Here is a 19,448-nt window from a genome sequence, read left to right as displayed (position 1 = left end):
ATGTCGGTCATAAATAATCATCCATAATGTTCATGGACACCGGAAGTGGAGTGCAGAGTACTGGACGCTGAAAGGGGTCAGCCTGGCATTCAAGGAGGAGGAAGAGGAGAAGGCTTGGGAGTTTACCCAATCATTTCTGGACTGGTTTGGCTCATACCTACTTTGAGGACAGGGCCACATGATGGCACTGACACATCTTTCAGAAATCTCTATCCTTTTGGGGTAACAAGTGCTTCCCTCTCTAGAGAGATACCCTTCTGATCCTGTAGAGTGAAATGCCAATCCGTGCCTCTATGCAATTACATGGGTTTTGTGTGCTGAACTGACCAGGGAGGGTGCTGAAGGTGACGAAATTCACCCCCTATTCTGAGGCCACTTTTGCATCCCCCCTGGATAAAGTGTTTGGGGCTAGCACAGCTGCTGTGAAGGCTTGCACACACACTACACTGGGGGCTTGTGGCCACACAGCATTTGTGTAATCGCAGACAGCAGCCACACTGAGACCACTACTGCAGCATCCATACACATCACCCTTCCAGCCTTTGCAGGAGGAAGATCAGCTTGCCATGGAGGGATTTTTACTGGCCACAATGAAAAGGACCCCTCCAGCCCAAGCAGTAATGGAGCACCTCTAATAAAGGAGAGCTCATGATTATGAAACAGCCTCTTCACATGGTCAGCAGTTCCCTGTCATAGCTTGTTCTCTCTTTCACTGGCTGGGCCTCATGGGAGTTCCAACAGAGCTATACCAGGAGTCCAGTGCTTGGGTCCACAACAGGGTATTGGGGCCCAACTTGCTTAAAAGCGATCTATGGTGTATGTCTCTACACCCAGAGCTTCAGGAATGGTAGGTGAGCCTCACTCCCTGTCGCTGGTGTGGGGGAAGCTCCCAGATCATTGGTTTGGAAGAAGAGCGGGCTCTGGAGAGGAGCTTTCAAACAAGGGAATGTGTTTATGAGACCTGGATGTTTTAAAATTCTATTCTGTAACCAGAGGTGGCTCCACCCTTTCATTCAAATTCTCACTCAGTGCAACTTCCACATTCCCTGCAATGGGCAGCATTTAGGAAATGGCACTGTGGGGCAATGCAGCCCCTACTGAAAGGAGAAGGTGTCCCCCCACTGTGGAATCAGGAAGCAGCCTCTATAATCAAGGAACTTTGTAGCCAACACTTTGTGGGCCAGCAGCTATAGAAGTTGCTTTGTGGTGTACGCAGCTCTCAGTGGGCTGACTGGTGTAGACAGTTTCATAAAATTAGGCTTCTCTCATCTCTCTCTGTGCGTCAACACAAGACCTACTTTCAGGCTGAAGGACAAGACTAACTTGGATATGAGTAGAGTCACCAGATATATAGGAGTGACGGGCAAACAAATCTGTGAATGCTACAATGCTGTCCAAGCAGGGTAGGCTTGAATTCGTGATGGTTCAGTTCAGGACCTAGAAAACTAAAAACTGACATTTTTCCTATTGCCTTTCATATCCTCTGAGTACCTCTTGCAATGTAAAATTCACAAGCTGCTGCTAAACTTTTTATGAACACAAACTGCTCTGTTAAGCAAAACCCTGGCGCAGCTGGTAGCACTTTGCAGTAATACGGTGGAATCCTGAGCTGGGGAGTCACCTTAAACTCCCTACTGCGAGGCCCAGCAGAAGCTGCGCACATTACTGAGGTAATGCACAGCCCCAGGGAATGGGGGAGAGGTGTGATGAGGGAAAGCTTGTATCGCTCATTAGAGCCCAAGAGGGTTGCTAATAAGCTTCATCAGCATCAGCCATAGATAAGACTAGTAGTTGTACTCTCCCTTTCTGTAAGGGCACATGAGTGAGGCTGAAGTAGGAATTAGGTAAGTAGCAAAATGGCTACTCCCCACAACATAAGTTACATGTTTTACTTATTAAGAGAAACATTTTTGCAATGTAAAGGTAGCCATCTTACAGCAAAAAAACTTCAGGACCAGACTCCAAAGAGAAACTGCTGAGCTCCAGTTCATTTGCAAATTTGACACCATCAGATCAGGATTAAACAAAGACTGTGAATGGCTATCCAACTACAGAAGCAGTTTCTCCTCCCTTGGTGTTCACACCTCAACTGCTAGCAGAGCACCTCACCCTCCCTGACTGAACTAACCTAGTTATCTCCATTCTGATTTATACCTGCCTCTGGAGATTTCCATTACTTGCATCTGAAGAAGTGAGGTTCTTACCCACGAAAGCTTATGCTCCCAATACTTCTGTTAGTCTTAAAGGTGCCACAAGACCCTCTGTTGATTTTTGCAATGATTTCTTTTTCCATATCCTGCCAATGGAAATTGGATACAAAACAGCCAGGTGGCATCAGCTGCAGGAATAACAGTTCTCTAGAAACTGCACTAGCTTTCTATACCTCTGGGTCCATTTCACGGTGTTGACTTCGTTCTATAAAGTTCCATACAGTTAGGTCCTAGTTACCTGAAAGGCTGCCTTTCTGCTCCCAATGAGCTGCCAGGCAGCTGTGTGACATTCCCTAGAATTAAATGACTGAATGTTATCACTGGAGAACCATCTACTCTAGAATTTCTTCTCTCGCTTGTCTGACAGAGTTCAACCTACAGGGCACAGTAAAAGGCACATCTCTTTTCTCAGGCCTTTGCTTGAAGATGGTGCCAGTGAAAAATTACAGGGAGGTTGTTTTTTTTGGGGGGGGGGGGGAGGAAGAGGAGAGGGAAAAAGTCTTTCCTTTGTTTCTTAACAAGAAGAAAGCTATCATGCACTATGTTGTTAGATCTGCATATGCACTTGAGTTAGAAGATAGGCAATGTTATATAAAGATAAAATAAAGTTTTCTTAAAACAAAGAATACAAAGGTATTCCCAACTAGCATAGAAGAAACTGAGAATAATAGAAGACCTAAAGAAGCTATATGTCCTAGTAATATAGCACATATATACAACCCCTTCCCTGGGGGGGACAGACCCCACCCTTAATTATCTGTAGGGAAGGGTAGCCCTCTTATAGAATTTTCTTCCCAGCATGCCTTTCTAGCCCTTTAAATCTGGCAATATCAAGCAGCTCCAGCCTTAAAGTTGCCATTTTGTAAGTGTTTTATCTCTCTGCTTAGTAAGTATTCGTCTATGTTTTTTCTATCTTATTGCTGAGGAAAGGGTGCAACTTTCTTCTTTCGATAGCTTTTATTTCCATATGCCCCCTGCATTGCAGCAGTGGGTAAAAATGTGTTTTCTGCTACCATGACTATTATGCATATTCAATAGGCAAGATTTTGCTCTTGGTTACACCAGTTTAAATCCAAGGCAACTTCACTGTAGCTAATGGAGTTACTCTAGACTCATATCAGCAGAAGTGAGAGCAGAAACTTGGTTAATGTTTGTAGTATGATTCTACTTTGGGAATTAGATGGTGCAGTCAGAGAAAAAGGAACAGATTTACCTTGATTCTATCCTCGAAGTAGTGTCCTCTTGAGTCAGTATCTGCTCATATGTTAACAAAGATCTGGAAGCTAACTAAGATGAATCAAATGTAAAATAGAGCATGGGGATATCAGGCAGTGACTTTAAATTTAACTGGCGTCTTTCTTTGAAGTATTTTCTTCAGAGGAAATTTGGTGGCATTCTCTTTCCATTAAACCAGCAAAGAAGCAGGGCATTTGAAATTCTGTCTTCTCAAAAGCTCCTTGACCAACTATGGCCAGTTGTCTGTTGTGTGAAGAACACTACTGTGTTTGCTGTACCAGGGCTCTTTACCAGTGTTTAAGCTGCAAGATTTATGCACTGCTACACTTAGCTAGAGGTTAAATGGACTAGAGGTGGTGTGGATCAGGAATTGATTCTGCCAACTGAAATGCAACTTCTAATGAGCTGTGGTGTGTGTGAGGTGGTTGAAAAAACTTTGCCTGGTAATCAAAGTTTGGTGGGCAAGGAGCTGTAGGAAACTGAATTTATATGGCTCCCAACCCATCAGAATGGAAAACAACTTATATTTTTTTCAGCCAGCCTTACAGATTGACAAACACTGGTTAAAAAATAATCTGCCTGAGTCCACATATTGGTCCCAAAAAAACAAGCTGCTAGGTTAGACTGATTATGCTGACCACATGCTCTTTGCTTCATTATTTTCTGCAGCAAGAAAGAGAGACATTATTTGTTTTATAGAGTGTAGTAGCTTCCAGAAGGTTAGCCCCTGATTAATATGATGGTACTTTCCATTTCCTCTGCCACTTTTTTCTTTTTACAAGACTATGCCAACACAAGAAATGTATCTGTTACTTAGTCATGCGGTATCCGGACCAGCTTGCTTTTGAAATAGTAGACTGTGTATCCCAGGCATACTGTATTTCTGATTTGCATATGGCAAAGGCAGCTAAGCTGAAGACCTTGTATTGCTTACAAGTCAGACAGCTAAAGTAAATGATTTATCAAGCGAAGGTTACAACACCTGTGCCTTTTTGTCATCAAATAAGGCCCAGGCCAACTGAAGTGATTCTTCTAATAGCCCAAATAGTAATTCAGTTTTAAATAGCCCTAAAAATGGGACCATACTGAGGTGAGCTGCTGGTGCAGAACAGTGATAGATGGGGGAAGTGGAGGGAGTGTATCTAGATTTGCACAATTGCTTGAACTGCTATAAAAACCTCTCCTTTTGAAACTTTAGTCTTCTCTGGGCTTCTACATGAACACTTACTAAACCAGTTATTTGTCTGGTTTTTCTGCCCCAGATCTGTCCTGGTGCAGTAGGTATATCTACAACAAACTATGATGATGAAATATTCACTTTTCTATTTAAAATGTCTTCCTTAATGACTCACATTTAAGGACTTTTGGAATTAATTAGAACCGAGTGTTAACAGAAATGTCCATTGCTGATTTTCGTAATGGCCACTAAAAAGACATGTTCCTACCTTCTATTGTTTAAGAACAGGAAAAATAATTCCTGCGCCAGGCCAACAATGTTGTTGTTGTTAGTTTGTCCACTATCTTATTTCACTGCTGTATGAGCCCCTTGCACATCCAGGTATGTGAAATGTACGTTCTACTAAATAGCACTTGCACATCACTGTGGACATGTTCAATTCTGTAGCAACTTTGAGATTGATGACTATGGGTATGCAGTCTATGACACAGTTTAACAGCTGCAAAATGGGAAGAAAATATGGTGCTTTTGAAAAGTTGTCTCTAAAATTTTGTCATTTCTCAAAGTTTCTATCTGGATCGGAACTTCCACGAAGGTCAGGAGTGTTCAAATCCAGGCTTTTGGTTTGGGCCCAGCTCTAGAATGGAGATGAACTATTAGAGTTACGTTAGGAGAAAATGGAGTTTCTAGAGTTCTGCTGAAGCAAAAGTAACATTAAAGTTACTAGCTTGACGCTCAGAAGTATTGAGTGTTCACCTCTCCCACTGAACTCTTCGAGTTGTGAGTGTTGGCATCTCTCAACATCAGGACATACAATTATTAACCTGACTACTGAATGCACTGTAAAATTCCTGATGGGAAATAGCAACACTTTCAATATATTAGTGTTCCATTTGTTTTTATTTTTATATTTTAAAAATATCCTAAGGGACGGCTCTAATGTCCTGCAAAAATTTCATTATAACAGTGGATTTGTTTTGACAAGAAGAGTGTTAACTAAGTCCCTAATCATTAACTTCTCGGTATTTTCACCCCACTTCTCTGATTTAAAACATGGTTTACTTCAGAACTGCTATATTAATAATTTCAATTCGCAGTGGGTTTTTATGGCACACTATAAATCCAGTATCACAGTGGGTAATAATGGTTATTCTAATGTACCCTGAAGTACAGTAGCACAGAGGATGCAGCTGTAGTAAGAGAGACTGGCAGTCCCCTTATCTATAGCAGCATGTTTTGCCTTAATTTGGAGTTATGCAGGGGTATTGTCATTTGCTATCCAGTATTATATAGAAGCACATACAATAGGGCCAGAACACTTTCCAATGGCCTAAATCATAACTTGCAGGGTTCAAAATTCACAGTCGTCAAATGCAAAAAACCCTAGTTTAAAAATGCAAAGAAGTTTCATATCTTACAGATTCAGATTTTGTTTTATTCCACTATGTAACAAGCTGCCAATCAGTATTGTCAGTCTTTTAGAAAAGCTATTGCAGCATTCTCCAAAGAGTTTCAAGTTTCTTGGACTCTGAAGAAAAAAGCCAAATGCTTGAAGACTTTAACAGCTCACCTTAAAATTTTTGTATTTCCTTATTTCAGTGTATTTCTGTTTATTATGATCCTTTCCAAAACCACAAGAGAAATTCTATGACTTAAATGTAAAGGCACATGAAAACTTGCCTTCTATATCGATTAAACAGGAGGTACTAAAAGGGAGGCCCAACAACTGAAAACTGGGACATAGGCTTCCCTTTACTAATGAACTAAAGAAATCAGAACTTGAAGAGTTAACCCCCCCTCTCAGCTGCTAGTGTACTTTCTGTGACCCTGTTTAATGCAGGAAGAGTTTGAGATTCAATGTAGTTTAACCTGTGCTGTCGACACAGCTATAAACTAAAGCCCCTAACAAATGGTACAAAAGGAACAGATAGCAAGCAAACATTGTGCTCACAGGCATCTGGTCACAGCCCTATAAATGGACAATTTTCAGTAATAAGTTACACAGTCATATTACACTGATAGGGTAGGTGTTGATCACATCACAATGTGGATTCTGTCTTCATGCATGTCCTGAAATTGTAGCATGTGACATCTATGTAGCTATATCCTTATTATACACATCTAAGATCTGTTTCAAATTGTACAGAAGGGGATAAAAAGTAAAACTTCACCCCAGCTAAATTATTATTTTTAAATAATCACAGCCATATTAAATCATCACAAACATATTAAAAATACTTCTTAATCTTAACCTTTAAAAGCATTGTAATGTAATCAGGCAATCATTTCAAACTACAAGCCGTACTTCTCCTAGAACTTTAGTTCCTCTCATTTTTATACCGCTCCATGATAATGTGATATTAAGCACAGCTTTAATTTTTTTTCAACATCTGGCTAAAATTAACCACTAAAAAAACTGCCAAAAACTATTTTCTTAATCAATACTAAGAATTTGATACAGCTCGGAAAAAGCGCATTTAAACCCTGTCCTTCTCCTGAAGAAATAAAAACATTTGCTTGAGCTTCTGACTCAACTATAGCAAATCTCTGAATAGTCACCCCAACATCACTGCAGTGAAATATGGTGTTGGCTGCAAACAAGATGCTAGAGCTTTAAATTGTTGGTTCTTTGGTTTAACTTGCATTTTGACATCTGAAGCCAAATTTTCAAAGGCCCTCCCTTAACTAGGCCTTCATAGTAGTTGTGAGCACATTGGTTTCCATATCTCCTGGGCCCCGCACCAAAAAAAAATCACCTGCATGCTCAAAATCTTGCATACAAATGGCAAATTAGGAACTGGCTCCTGTTCCCATTGAAATGACTTCAGTGGTGCAGGATTGGGCTGAAGTCCATGATTACCTGATTGGCCCAGCTGGGCTTTTGCATGTGCATGTGCAAATAGATGCACGTGCAAATATGTCAGATGCAATAAAGGAATTTGAAAATTTGGTCCTAGAGGAAAAATTGCACACTAGAAGCCAATGCCTTGGAAAGCAAGAGCGTTTGGAGGAATAATGGAAGAATTATTACCATATAAGCCAATAAAACACAACAGACAAACACAAATTGTGAGTGACATTTCACTGTTGTTACTGAGACCATGTGGGTGAATTGACAGTGGTGAAGAAATGTGGCCCACTTTGTAAGGAGACATTAAAATACACAGAAGAATAACAAGCTGCCCTGCATACAGAGAAGTTGAAAGCTGCCCACCTGTGTCTGTTGAGGGATATTTACAAAGCTTGGATCCCGAGGTCCAACACTGACGAATCGGTTTGCGGGGGAGGTGCTGGGTGTCGAGTAGGCTGTGAAGGGAAGGGACACGTGCGTTGAGGAAGCAGCACTAGATCACACACAAACAACACCAAAACACACTGTCTCAGAGCCACCTAAGCAGATGTTTAACACAGAAATGTGCAAACGTTTTAGAGAGCAAGAGTTTGATTGTAGACACTGGAAAGGTTTGCTTTAATGATGAATATATAGGCATGTACATAACTGGACTAAATGAAAGTCATTCCTTTCAACATACTCAAATAAGATGATGTAATGCATCCAGAAGAAGATGTGCTCAGTTCATCTGAACCGTTTTTGTCTTTGAGAGGGGCAGGCCTCTCGGTACAAGGCTGTACAACATATACCATAGATCCTGATCCTGCAGCTTTGTTCCCAGGTATCTTCACTCACATGAGTAATTCACATTGATCTCAATAAAGCTATTGATTTGAGTGAAGTTACTCATGTGTATGTTACCAAGATTGGGCCCTTATTTCATACCAGTATAGCACACTACGGGTCTGTCGCATCTTACGCGCATTTAACATGCGCGATTTCAACTTTACGCGGTCATCAAAAACAAAAAAAAAGAAAAAACAAAAAAAGAGAAAAATAACAATTTTAATACTATACCTGTAGTGCGGGCGATTTCGCCCGCCATTGAACTCAATGGGATTTTGGCTATACGCGGTTTTCGCTTTACGTGCTAACTGCGGAACGGAACCCCCGCGTAAGATGAGACAGACCTGTATACAGTTAAAGCCCTAATTTTCCCATTGCTGGAGTCTACACGCTCTTAAGTACTCATGTGATCTGTTTGACAAACTAAGATTCCCTTGGTAAAAAAATAATGGGTTGCAGTTTGGTTGGGGTAGTAAGTGCAATCAGTCTCAAGGCTGAAACTCTTTAAAAATTGGAATGGCTCCCATAAAATGTAAAGCTATTAAGAGCAATACAAGCCAAGAACCCAGATTACTTCCAAACTTGAAGTACTTTAATGATTTTATTGTTGCTCTACATCTCTCCATTGCAACTGTCCAGAACTCAGGGCAAATCCAACTTCAATAAACTTTCAGTATGCTAAGTGTTCTGCTGGTTTGACAACTGCACACACCGTCTTCTTTTCTCAGTTTTCTGTGTTTGCAGATCTAAATATGTACCTTAATAGTTATATATGTTTAAGGGCCAAGGAATGCACTGTGCTGAATAAAATCCATAACATGTGAAACAATCTAATTGGCAATCTAACTCCCTGATGAAGTGGTAAAAATGGCTGTAAAATAAAGGAAATCCCTTGCCAAATTCCAGTGAAGCTAAGTTTTAAGGTTACATCTCATATTGAGGAAAAATAAGGATAATTAAATATAAATAAAGATACTGAGTTGTCAGTAAAGGTGAAATGCTACTGCCTTTTTTATAAAAGCCAAGTGTTTGGTGAAAGATAGACCTTTGGTTTGGAGACTACAATATATGGCATCCTACTTGTAAAGTCATGTCTGGCTACAAGGATCAGATGTCAATAGAACGATCTTTGAGGATATGTTATCAAAGTGATGCTATTACTAACGCATGCTTGAGGAGATCTTAAATATGGATTAGGTCCCCACCCTGTGAGAAACTGAACAATTTCAATTCCCACTCCAGTGGAATTTTAAGGTGCTCAGCACTTTTCAGAATGGTTGCTATGTTGAGTTTCTCCTCATTCCAAAACTACTGTAAAAGCTTTGCTAATATTCACACAAAACATGGTTGCCTTTCCATAATTTTCAGCAAAGATTTAATAGGAACTTAGCGCACTGTAGTGAGTTTCCGTATTTTTAAGATTATTTTTACAAGGTACTCCCTCCTGGCATGTTACCAAGTATTTCTGAGTAATTACAACTAAACTACAAATGCAGAAATAAATGAACAAAATAGAATTTCTGATGCATACTCCTTACTTTTTCATGTGTGTTCACTTGGTAATTAAAAAAAAAGCCAGTAATTCACAACGTGTGCCTGTCAATAGCGTCAGCTATAGAGGTTCTTCTGAATGAGGCAATTTTTTTAGAAATCTATAAATTATCTTTGCTTTAACTTGCATAGCCTCTCTCCTTGTGATTTAACTGTAAGAGGCATCTAACCCAGTAGTTCTCAACCAGGTACGTGTACCCCTGGGGGTACACAGAGGTCTTCCAGGGGGTACATCAACACATCTACATGTTTGCCTAGTTTTACAATGGGCTACATAAAAAGCACTAGTAAAGTCAGTACAAACTAAAATTTCATACAGACAATGGCTTATTTATACTGCTCTATATACTATACGTTGAAATGTAACTACAATTTTTATATTCCAATTGATTTATTTTATAATTGTATGGTAAAAATAAGAAAGTCAGCAATTTTTCAGTAGCGTGCTGTGACACTTGTATTTTGATGTCTGATTTTGTAAGCAAGTAGTTTAAGTGAGGTGAAACTTGGGGTACACAAGACAAATCAGACTCCTGAAAGGGATACCGTAGTCTGGAAAGGTTGATCTAACCAACCTTACAATCCTACACATAACAAGAATGAAGATTCTTCCTGCAGCAGCAAGAGTTGTCTTAGAGCTCAAAACTGGGCACTTGCTATCTGGCTCTTCAGAGCTTCTTCATGAGGCAAAACGTACTCACTGCAACCTTCATGTGAGTGGGTCTTTGTCCAGCTAGCTGGAAGAAAAGGGGCACTGCCTCTTTAAAGGCTTCCTTACAGCAGGTCGGGGGAAGGAGAGAACTTAACAGGGATGCATAGGAAGGATGGGAAGTAGCTGGGGCCAGATCAGGAGGTCACTGCCAGGCCCTTCCTAATGACTGGAAGAGTATTTATACCCCATGCAGGCCTGGAAAGGCCCTCTTTACCAGGATTGGGCTGGCAGCACCCATCTTGGCAAAAGGATTGGGTTTCCTTTTGACCCACAGTGGGTATTATGTTAGTTGCCCTTTTCCTGTGGGGCTGGGAAGGAATTTTCACCCCACCACCTAGGTGGGGTGGATTTTTTTTGCTTTCCCTACAGCTGGACTGGGACCTGGTGGGGTGGAGTGTGGGAGGGATTAGGTTATAATGCTGCAAATTAAGTAACACTCCTGGCACATGTCCAGTGAAGGTACTTGGTATGGACGGGATATGGTTTTTGGATACAATGGACTGGAAAAGGATTTGAAGGAAAGCACTCCTTAAGGGATCTGAGTAAGCGGGTTTTGGGACTCCTACATCTTGTACAGCAGGGAGACAACCCCCTCCTTTTCGTAGCCCCCTTTAAGGGAGCTGAGGAAGTGGGGTTTAGGGCTCCTACATCTGGAACAGTGGAGAACTGACACCCCCCCCCCCCCTGCGCTGTACAATTTGTTGCAAGGTGCTCCCAGACATTTTAAGTGAATAAAGTTGCAGCCTAATTAAACTACATCCATGGCCTCCTGTCTTTCTTCCAGCATGGATGGACAATGAGCAAATGGACCAATTGATTCTTTGGAGCAGGTGCCTCCAGGGAAACAAAGTTCATGGGTGAAGGGAAGAAACTCAGATTTACCTTCCATTTTTCAGCCATTGCATATCACTACATTGTTTTACTGTGGCAGAGCTCCACTGCAGAAAGACTTGTGTCTGCATTGTAATTCTCATGGTTTCAGACATTGATGAACACAAGGTAAAGATTTAAGAGTGAGATGGGCATATAGCACAAGAAAAAAAAAATCTGCTGCACTTCAGTAAACGACAGTGATGACTAGAGTGAATTCTGGCTTCAGGATTGCATGGCAGGCCATAGTACTATGTAGCATTATTTCCATTCCAAATAATGACTTAAGGCGAAGGAATGCAAGATTTTGTGATGGCTATAAAGTTAACGTCTGTAATGTTACAAATGCACTTGCTAAAAATTTAGACCAGTGGGTAGCTACTGTGCACTTTATATAATGACCAATAAAGCTCCAAATTCTCACATTACTTGACTTACAAAAGTGTTCTAAAAGTTACTATATGTTTAGGTACTGACAACCTCACATATATGCTTACTATATTTCACAGTATAGTATATATGCTAGCAGTGTTAGCCTTATCATGCTTTCCATATAATTCCCTATCTTAATTATTTTTTGTCAGTTCAAAGACCTTTCATGCCAAGGGATTCTAAGGCACTTCATAAACTATATGCTGTATGCAGGAGTCACTTCAGCTGACCACCTCCGGGGTGTAGCCCCTGCAACTACTTTTAACCCACTTCCTAAAAATGCTTAGATTTCAAGTTGGTGTCTCCTTAAGAGCAAACAGCCACAGTAAAAAAGTTTACAGCTGAAGAATACTGAAACTACAGGGAGCATCTATGCGGTGAGAAAGTAATTCCTTAAGATAGAATTTCACCAGGACACTGGAGCTAACGTCCATACTCTGGTGTGAAGTACCATAGGACTTTTGAGGACCACAAATGGTCAACCTCCATTTTGTGTCTCACATAAAAAGCTGAATATTCAACAGCAGCAATCCCTATTACCATGCTGGAACACAGGGAAGGATATCGGGTACAAAAGTGCCAGCTACTGCCTCCCTGAACCACTTCCTACGATATTCTGGCTTTTCCTTAGAAATTGCCCATCCAAGTACAGTGTAGAGTTCTTCCTGCTTGATGCAGGAGGTTGGGTTGAGATATTCCTGGAGGTCCTATCATTTGGCACTTTTACTCTCCTCTTTTTAGGATAGGAACTAGGAAATCCCACCAGTTAAAGCTATATCAAATTATGTGTTTTAAGTAGCTTCCTTTATAGTGGGATTTTCATACTTCATTTTACAGAGGGGCAACCTGAGGCACAGAAAGGTAACAAGAATAGAATCTTAGTCTTCTGATGATCCCGTGCTTTAACCATAAGATCATCCTTTCCTCCCTTCTCGGCTCTTTGGGCTACATCCTGAACTAATGTATATCTACAAACTTCCTCTGGAAGTGAATGGATCTATGCCAGTTTACACCAGCTGAAACTCTGGCCCTTTGTGTTTGAACAAGAACATTTTCATGCCTTGCCCGGCCTTTCTTTATCTGGAATCTGCTGTGGGGAATTTGCGACACCATAGTCTGTAGCCATGGAAATGAGCGTGATGCCACAAATTTGCTATGATGCTTCACTTTAGGAACAAGCAAGAGCGAAAGCACTGGCAGGGAAAGAACATTTGCTCACACAAGCCTCTGATATTTAGCCAAAATGGGAAGAAACAGCATGAAAGACCAGAGAAAACAACCAACAATGTTATGAGTGTGATGTATTATAAAGCAGCACTTTCCTACGGCAGAAACCTTTTACCTATACTTTGCTGAAAGAAGTGTTGTTACGTGCAAGAGTGTGCAGTCTACCTTTTGGTTGTGAATTAACAAGGATGACTGCCTGCTGGCAAAGCAGAATTCCAGTCAGTGCTAGTCTAATACACTGTGAAGTTTCTCCTTTACAGGCCAGGAAGAAAAATGGGCACACGTGCCTGATATGAATAGCTACACCATTTTATAAGATATCTACTGCTAAAGTTTAAGACCATTGCACCCCTCTGGGGAGACAGACCTGACGCCATGTATAAGAACATGCACACATACAATACTTTGCATTGCAGTAGCACTCTCCATCGGACACTGCAACACTTACACAGTCAGCAATGTTGGTAAGTGGTCATCGTGATCATCCTCCTTTCTGGGAAGGTACAGCACGGAGAGCTGAATGGGCTTGCTCAAGCAGCACACCGCAAACGTGCGGCAGAGTAAGAACTAGAACCCAAACTTCCTGATGGTCAGTCCTGTGCTTTAGCTACAAGATTACTCTTCTCCTCCTGCTACAATCACCATTTAACGTGAAAGCTTCTTTGTACAAAGGCACAAAAGCAATAATTCTCTTGCCCTACAAGTGGAACAGAAAAGGTTCTTCTCCCGGGGCTCAGTTATGGAGCATTAGGAAATAACTTTCACTAAAACAGTTGTGTTTTTTAAAAATAATGGGGTAACAAGATGGAAAAAACCTTAGACCCTGTGTGGGAATGAAGATTTCTGCTGAGTCACCCTGGGCTCAGATACTAATACCCTTGGGAATTATTGCTCAGTCAGTTGGCCCTACTGCCCTATTAACCTCCAATCAGTACATAACGGAGGTGGTGTTTCTTTGGGCCACAGCAGGTCAATTCCAGGAACAGTCAGGCTTTGTAAAGCAGCTTAGGGTGATGGTTGTGTTGTGTTGGTTTTGAGTTACCCATAAAACCAAATCCCCAGAAGGGGGAAAGATTGGATGCTAACTAAGGGTCTGTGTGTTATGTTAAGGATAAGTTATTCTGCAGAAAAACCTGTGCTTGGAGGAAAAACTTACTCCAGAAATCCTATGAGCTCCCCTCTCCCCTGCATCTCCTCACTGACAGAGATACACCTCTTGCAAATGTGGTAGGACCTACAACTGGAAATTCTGAGCCCATGTCTTTGCATCTCAGACCACAGCACAAGAGGCAAATACCTCAGTAAATAAAATAAATAGGATATCTCCATATATTATATTTATCTCCTAGAACTGGAAGGGACCTTGAAAGGTCATCAAGTCCAGCCCCCTGCCTTCACTAGCAGGACCAAGTACTAATTTTGCCCCAGATCCCTAAGCGGCCCCCTCGAGGATTGAACTCACAACCCTGGATTTAGCAGGCCAATGCTCAAAACCACTGAGCTATCCCGCCATAGGGTTTTCCTTCCTTAAGCAGTGTGATATGGACGTGCGTTCCACAGAAAGTTAATCCCACTGTTGGAGAGTTTTACTGCTGCTCTGAGAATCGTTAACCACCATGACGTTGTGTTGTGCTCTTAAGCTCTACTTCCCAGGAGAGCATGACATATTGAGCAGCTGCTCCTGGCCTCTTCACCCCCCCGGAGGGCCATATTCCAATGTCTAGTAGAGCCTCAAAATGCATGCTTCTGTAGAGGGCTTTCTACCAGATCAAAGGAGGGAAACAGCATGAAACAAATTCCAATCCCCTTCACCTATTTCCCTGGGGCCTTTATTCCCCTCCACACAGCAAAGGAGAGTCTGGCCAAATGCTAATATCACTCCTGTATAAGCACTTCCTCTTCTGTTCAGTAAATGACTTCCCTCATTATAATGCCATGGAGCGGAGACAGCCGTAAAAAAGGGATGCTTCCTGCACTGGTGCCTTGGAACTGTGTAACCATGGAAAACATCTTTTCATGTAGTTCTGGTGACTCTGTACTGACTATTCGTACTCTAATAAACCAACAACCCCTCCCCCACAATAGCAAAACACTTCTCAGCAAGGGCTTCTTTCTATGGTACATTACGTATTCTGAGCTCAAGATACTGCTTAAGGACACAGATACCAGTGCACTTTGACAGTTTTTACACTTAGTTAAGGACCCCAATAAGCAACAAAGTCCACAGTATAATGGGAGCAAGGAACAGAGTAGGATCCAGGAAATTGACTCTGAGTTGCAATGATGGACATTTTCTGATGTATGTCAGCAAAACTCTGTAGCTATAATCTGGAGAGAGCTGCTACCTGTCCTCCATTTTGAAGGACAGTTCTAAATTTGCAGAACGTTATGTGACAAGATTGTCCAGCAAGACAAACATATGGAGAGTGGCCCAGTGTATGTGTGTATTCTTGGCTACTATTCTGTGGAAAGCAATGACAATCAGAGGGTTGCTATGGATTAGAACAGTACCATTTGAACTCTCCTGAGACTGTTAAAAATGGGTGTTCCCTCGTGGAAAAGTCCTGGCAGTTTATTTTACTATACATGCTTCAACAGGCTCAGATATGTATGTGATATATTTTTCTTTGGAAATCATTCCTATGGTCCACATTTCCATAAAATGTGGACTGAAATTGTATTACACACATCTTTAAAACTCAATTCACTGTTCTATTTAACATTCATGACTCTTATCAAATGGAAGGTGCATGCTTGAAAATGTACAGAAGTGGATGTTTAGATATCAGATTGACTAATTACCAACGGTAATTATTTTTCCTAATCTTTTGTTTAAATACCATTAACTAGCTGCTTTTGAGAAAACCTGGATTATCTTGACAGCTCCTGGTTGAACATTCCTTGCCACACGGGGCCAGATTGCCTGGTAGTGTAAATCAGTGTAGCTCCACTGATATCAGTGTAGGTATGTCAATTTACATCAGCTGAGAATCTGGCCAAATACACGGTTATTGTTTATAGAATCCAAGGATCACATAAAATAAACATTAAGGTAACTGTTAAAATGGTTTTGGATATTTTTTCTTTTAAATACCACAAATTGCCCATAACTTATGAGCTATAATTATAAATGATGGCATGTATAGTATACTGACTTCATATTTTCCAACTCTAAAGACAGGGAAATACTGAGTTATTTCAAATACCACTCACCAGTGAGTAAATGTTAACCTTTTAGTGGCCCACTACTGACTCTTATTAAAGAGCCAGAAAGCATTAAGTGAACTGATACCTGACATCAAAAGTGCTAAGACAAACAGGTTCATGATATAAAAAGTGTTGGTCAGAAATGGCTAGAAAATTGGGGGGGGGGGGGGGGGAGAATTTCATTCTGACAGACATTTTCTGAGCAGTACTAGCAACCATGATCTTTCAACCTTTCTAAGTTATGGGTCGGTTTTAGCTTAAATCTGTGTCTTAAATCCCACCTTCCTATCCTTTCTGTCACAATTATAATTCCCAAGCAAGCCAAAGTATCCTCAGCCTGAAACGCAAACAATCCTGTCCAGTTAAAGAATGTCATGAAAACACAACAAATGTCAGGACTGTGCAATGCCCCATGGAACCCACCATGTCACAGCCACAGTACTGGCCTCTGAGGTGTGAATCACCTGAGTTGTGCCTGAAGCTTTAAGAACTTGGGCTTTATATTTGTTGAATAATACATGCCTCCTTGGACATCAAGCAGTGGCCACACGCAGCATTTAAACAATATAGATTTGAAAGCATACACAGGGATTTGCTCTTTAGAGTACATTGATTTTTGGGCACTCTCCATCTAATCTATCTAATGTGCTTCCTCAGTGGCCATCTCTGAAATTGTAAACTCTCAAGGAGGCATTTGAAATAAAAATGTTTATCACTCCAATAATGGCTTATTCTTGGACTTCATCTTGGATTCATTTAATTGGGGAACAAGTCCCCCTGCCATTAAAGTACTGAAAACTTCCCCTTTGTTTTTAAATGACAATTTGAGCATCGTTTCATTAAACCATTCGCAATTAACTCCCTGCACGCCCAAAGCGTTTAAAGCTTCAAACCCAGCTGACGCACATTTGCTTCCTAGCAGAGTGAATCCAAAATGGTGGCTCCAATGTGCATGCAGGAATTTGTATATTTGACTTGTGGCTACACAAAATACATGAGGGCTGTGTGGGTGGGGAAGAGAGCATTAATGCTCTCCCCCTCAGTAGAAGAAATACCACAAGCTAACTGCTCCAAATGCAGGGCCTGCCAGGGAGCTGGTCATAAGGGTAATGAGTCTGGGTTCATCTAGAAAGACTTATTCCCAAAGAAACTCTAAAAGGAGTGAGCTCCAGGGAGTCTGACAGTCTGGCCTGGTCTGGACAAGAAGCAAGACCCTCTGTGTGGGTTTGCCCCTGAGTTCAATGTAGAGCCGTCTAGGGTTGGTCGTGGGACACAAGTGGAAGGCCAGCAGCATAGCTTCTTCATGAAACTACAGAGCATCTTGAATATCCCAGCTCCACCCCCACACATTAGCTGCTGGCCATGAGTTTTCCGGTGTGTAACTATGTTCAATGCCAGCAGTATTTTGTTGTCAATCTTATGCAATTGACAACTGTGAAATTAACTTGGAGAGCACAGTCCACTCCTCCTGGTTGGTGAACAGAAGCTACATGGTAGTTGCAACAGTGTGAACCTTATTGAACTCTCTCTCCCTTGTTGCAGCCATACTTACTTGGTGAAGTAGGAGAGGCGGCACCTCCTTCTGTCGACGTGGTTGGAGGTTTTGTGTCTGGCACGGGCAGAGGCACAGGCCTAGCCATTGGTGGCGGCGGCGGTGGTGGCAACATTGGGGTAGGAAGGAATGGATTGTGCACCTTGCCTTGGCTGCTGCCATTGGGCTGCCAAAAACAAAAGACAAAATTAGCTATTAGCAGCCTCCAGCAACAGGAGAGGCCAATTTAAAATTTGGGGTGACAAATGCTTCATTTCTCATTGCTAAGTAAACAGGTTGGAATGAAAAATTGCCATCTTCTGTTCTTCATTTACTTCACTGGGCTTTGTACCGCAACCCATCTCAAAATCTTGCAATAACTGTAAAAGACCTTTAAACCCATCTTTCATTTTTAAGCAAGAAATTTAGTGGGCCAAACTGTTTCTCCAAAGTTAGCAACTGGTCAGAATCACCCCGGACCAAATTATACTCTTGCACGGTGTAACCACTAAGTTACCTACAGTACAAGTTTAGGCAGAATTTTGTCTCCCATTACACTTGCTACATTCATGCCTCTACTGTTCCCTTAGGATATCTGTGCCTGGGACGTAAGTTTAAATTTCTTAAGAAACTCATTAGTAGGAAAAGAGATAATTTTGGGGTGGTTTAAAAGTCAAGCAGCTATCTTATTTCATGGAAAAAATAAGTTAATGTATTTTAAGCAACTTGCACTCCTATATTCCCATAAAATTACCAATAGCACAGCTCCCATTTCAGCTGCCATTAGGTATCTGCTTAGAAACAATTGAGCTTACATCTGCTTTATTTTCAATATTAAAAAAGTACAAGTATTTTGTTCGGGATGTACATAATCAGAGGCAAGATGGTTCTGCATACTCAGCTATGCTATTTCAAGTGATTACTAGGAAAACTCCTGTCCATTAGTAAATAAGCTTTCAGCATCACAAAAACAAGGACTGGATATGGAAAATTTCAATCTTAATGTAAAACTAGACTATTGAGAACCATACCAATTGATGGCAGTACCATTATAAAGAAAACAGTAGGACAGTCTGTGAATCAGGTATTCTGTTTTAGTGACAGAAATGACAAGATCAGTTTTGACAGTACTCCACAAATTGATCCTAACTGCAGTTCTTCTGGCACTGAATGTCCAATTTTCCATTGATAAAAGCTCAGTTTTAAATACAGATACATATTCTGAATACTGCTGAAGAAAAACTGTACTTAAATCTCTGCTTAGGTTTCCACTAACAGGAATTATTTAGGACTAAGGGCCCAATCCTACAGCCATTTACAGGTCTGATTCTCATTTATGCTAAAGCCACTTTAACGGCCGTGGCAACGTAAACGGGCCTGAATGTGGGTGCAACTGTAATTTCCACTGACAGTGATGTAAAAGGGCCCTAGTGTAAATAAGAATTAGGCTTGTATATGTATGTAACTTCACATGCGTGAGTAGTACTGTGGCCTTCAAGGAGTACAGTTACTCATGTTTGTTTGGTTGAGGCCTTACTCAAAAGTAACTTTTCAGAGATATTTTTCAACATACAGCACCTTTAATAAACTAATATATTCAGTAACACTTCTCAAAT

General features: G+C 41.1%; 1 protein-coding gene across 6 annotated transcripts in view; it reads right to left on the bottom strand.

Moving 5' to 3' along the window:
* The window catches only part of NFIA (nuclear factor I A), a 313,248-nt gene that overhangs the window by 21,004 nt on the left and 272,796 nt on the right, over positions 1 to 19,448 (bottom strand). For 4 of the 6 annotated variants that reach the window (XM_065409193.1, XM_065409192.1, XM_065409195.1 and 1 more), the window contains 2 exons: positions 17,854 to 18,019; positions 7,838 to 7,929 (listed from right to left, as the gene is read on the bottom strand). In XM_065409193.1, the coding sequence (XP_065265265.1) occupies positions 7,838 to 7,929; positions 17,854 to 18,019 (258 nt within the window). The remainder of the gene's footprint in view (positions 1 to 7,837; positions 7,930 to 17,853; positions 18,020 to 19,448) is intronic. The other 2 variants (XM_065409197.1, XM_065409198.1) reach the window with 1 other exon arrangement.

This window comes from Emys orbicularis, chromosome 8, assembly GCF_028017835.1.
Source record: "Emys orbicularis isolate rEmyOrb1 chromosome 8, rEmyOrb1.hap1, whole genome shotgun sequence".
NCBI lineage: Eukaryota > Metazoa > Chordata > Testudines > Emydidae > Emys > Emys orbicularis.
The sequence above is the reverse complement of the archived record's forward strand: the minus strand, read 5'-3'. Positions and strand labels throughout refer to the sequence as shown.